This window comes from Salvelinus sp. IW2-2015, unplaced genomic scaffold (assembly GCF_002910315.2).
Source record: "Salvelinus sp. IW2-2015 unplaced genomic scaffold, ASM291031v2 Un_scaffold1137, whole genome shotgun sequence".
In the NCBI taxonomy this organism is placed as follows: Eukaryota; Metazoa; Chordata; class Actinopteri; order Salmoniformes; family Salmonidae; genus Salvelinus; species Salvelinus sp. IW2-2015.
In genome coordinates this window covers 476234-478270 of record NW_019942749.1, presented here as the reverse complement: position 1 = coordinate 478270, position 2037 = coordinate 476234, and the positions used below count along the sequence as shown (strand labels likewise).

General features: G+C 45.4%; 1 protein-coding gene across 1 annotated transcript in view; it reads right to left on the bottom strand.

Moving 5' to 3' along the window:
• Nucleotides 1-281: 281 nt before the first annotated feature.
• The window catches only part of LOC112069864 (transcription factor SOX-6-like), a 7832-nt gene continuing 6076 nt past the window's right edge, over nucleotides 282-2037 (bottom strand). The window contains exon 2 of the mRNA XM_024137246.2: nucleotides 282-486. Within this exon, the coding sequence (XP_023993014.1) occupies nucleotides 282-486 (205 nt within the window). The remainder of the gene's footprint in view (nucleotides 487-2037) is intronic.

The following is a 2037-nucleotide window of genomic DNA, read 5'->3' as shown; positions in this document are numbered from 1 at the left end:
TCCCCTCCCTGTGCTCTCCGTCTTCCCCTGCAAATATCCTGCCTCTCCCGGCATGAGAAGATTGCTACAGCAGAGATAGATCCTAGACTTGAGTCTCACATCTGTTTTCATTGTTAAATTACCCAGCCAGGCTTAGATAGACGGCAGATCAGGCATGGAAAGAAAATACCAGAAATAGGACTGCGCCTTTCCCCACTTCAGATCAGTAGTAATGCCATATTATTAATCTCATTAATACCAATCACAAAATTCGATTTTCTGCACAGTATTCATTTCAGTAATTAGGTCACGCATGAGGTGGCGATTATTAATGAATCGTCCATGGAGCCCTTGCTGTGGAGCAGGCTGTGCAGGGGCAGCTGGGGCGTCCCGTGGGCCTCCGCACTCTCCTCCTTATCCCAGGACAGGTGGTCCTGACTCATGGCTTCCTCCCCATCGGCGACGGAGGCAAACGGAGAGGTGGCTTGCTTGGAAGACATTATTCTGCTGTGGAAGAGAGAAAGAGAATAGGACAATCGGTCAGAAAACTTCAAAGCCTCATAGTTAAACGTCAGACAGTTTTATGACACCGGGACGACAAAACAGCTTATGTTACATTGTATTTACGACAGGTATGCTGGATGTTTCACCATCCTCACATCAACCTACACCTGTTGGTGCCCTGAAAAACAATGTTGGACCTGAGTCAAAGTTGGAGAGATCCTATCAATGGTCATGTGGCCTGCTGAGGAGGTGTGAGAGCAGGCCATGGGGCTTCTCCTAATCCTTTGTTTCATGTAAATGGTGGAGATGAGGCTGGAGATGAGGCTGGAGCGGTGCCTGTATCTGGGCCAGGCCCAACCCTCCCTCCCTCCACCCAGCCAATGATTAGGCTGCTAAGAGGGTTACTATACCACATAACATGCTCTCATTAAAGCTCTAACACAGCCCCAGATAGTGTCCCAGTCAAGCCCCAGTCAATAATGACCCTAGATAAAAGTAAACATGACAACACTACTCTCTAGCGCTCCAAATTCAGAAAATGCCTTAAACCGCTTTTGTTTGATTATGATAAACAATTATAAGGAGACGAGTCAAAGTAATGTGCTTGTCCTCTTAATTAACAGAAGAGCCTTAATTGATTGAATTGAACAGTTGACAGAATGATCCTGCCACCAAACACAACACCAACCCCAAGCTGCTTCCTTTTTACTTCCACTCTCCAAATTAGCAAACGATTACCTTTTCAGTGCTACACTATTTCTCCAGGCCAATAAATCCTACTTAAGCAGCTTGGAAATCAGATCCTGGCAGTGGAAGACAGAATTTAAAAATCTGTCACAAGCTTTCATGAATATTACAGTGAAGCGTGCACTTGACATATCAGGTGCAAAGAAAACAAACGTTAATACCAATTTAAACAGTGTTGAATATTTTTATGTAGCTGAACATTTCCTCTCATATAATCTTACAGCTAATTTTGCCTTTTCTTACAATTACAATAAGGCCACCCTCATGCTGTGACCTACAATGACTGAAATGAATACTGTGTCAGAAAATCGAATTATGTGATTGGTATTAATAAGATAATAATATGGCATTCCTACTGATCTGAAGTGGGGAAAAGGAGCCAGTCCATATTTATTGGTAATTTTATTTTCTCCATGCCCCTGATCTGCCTCTATCTAAGCTGCTGGGTATTTAACAATGAAAACAGCATGTGAGCCTCAAGTCTAGGTCTCATCTCTGCTGTAGCATCTTCTATGCCAGGGAAAGGCAGGGATGGGCAGGGGAAGACAGGGAGAGACAGGGAGGGGAGCTCAGGGTGTGAGAAATCTGGCCCATTCTCCTCTCTTCCACAGAGTCAATGTGACGGAGGTTTAGCCGCCCCATTAGCTAGGCTATGGGCTGGAGGAAGGAGACAGAGAGGTGGGTATTCTAGGTCAAGGGCTGTGGTGTGATCGTGTCCTTGTGCTGCCTGCTGGGAGGACCATGAGACAGACAGACAGACAGACAGACAGACAGACAGACAGACAGACAGACAGACAGACAGACAGA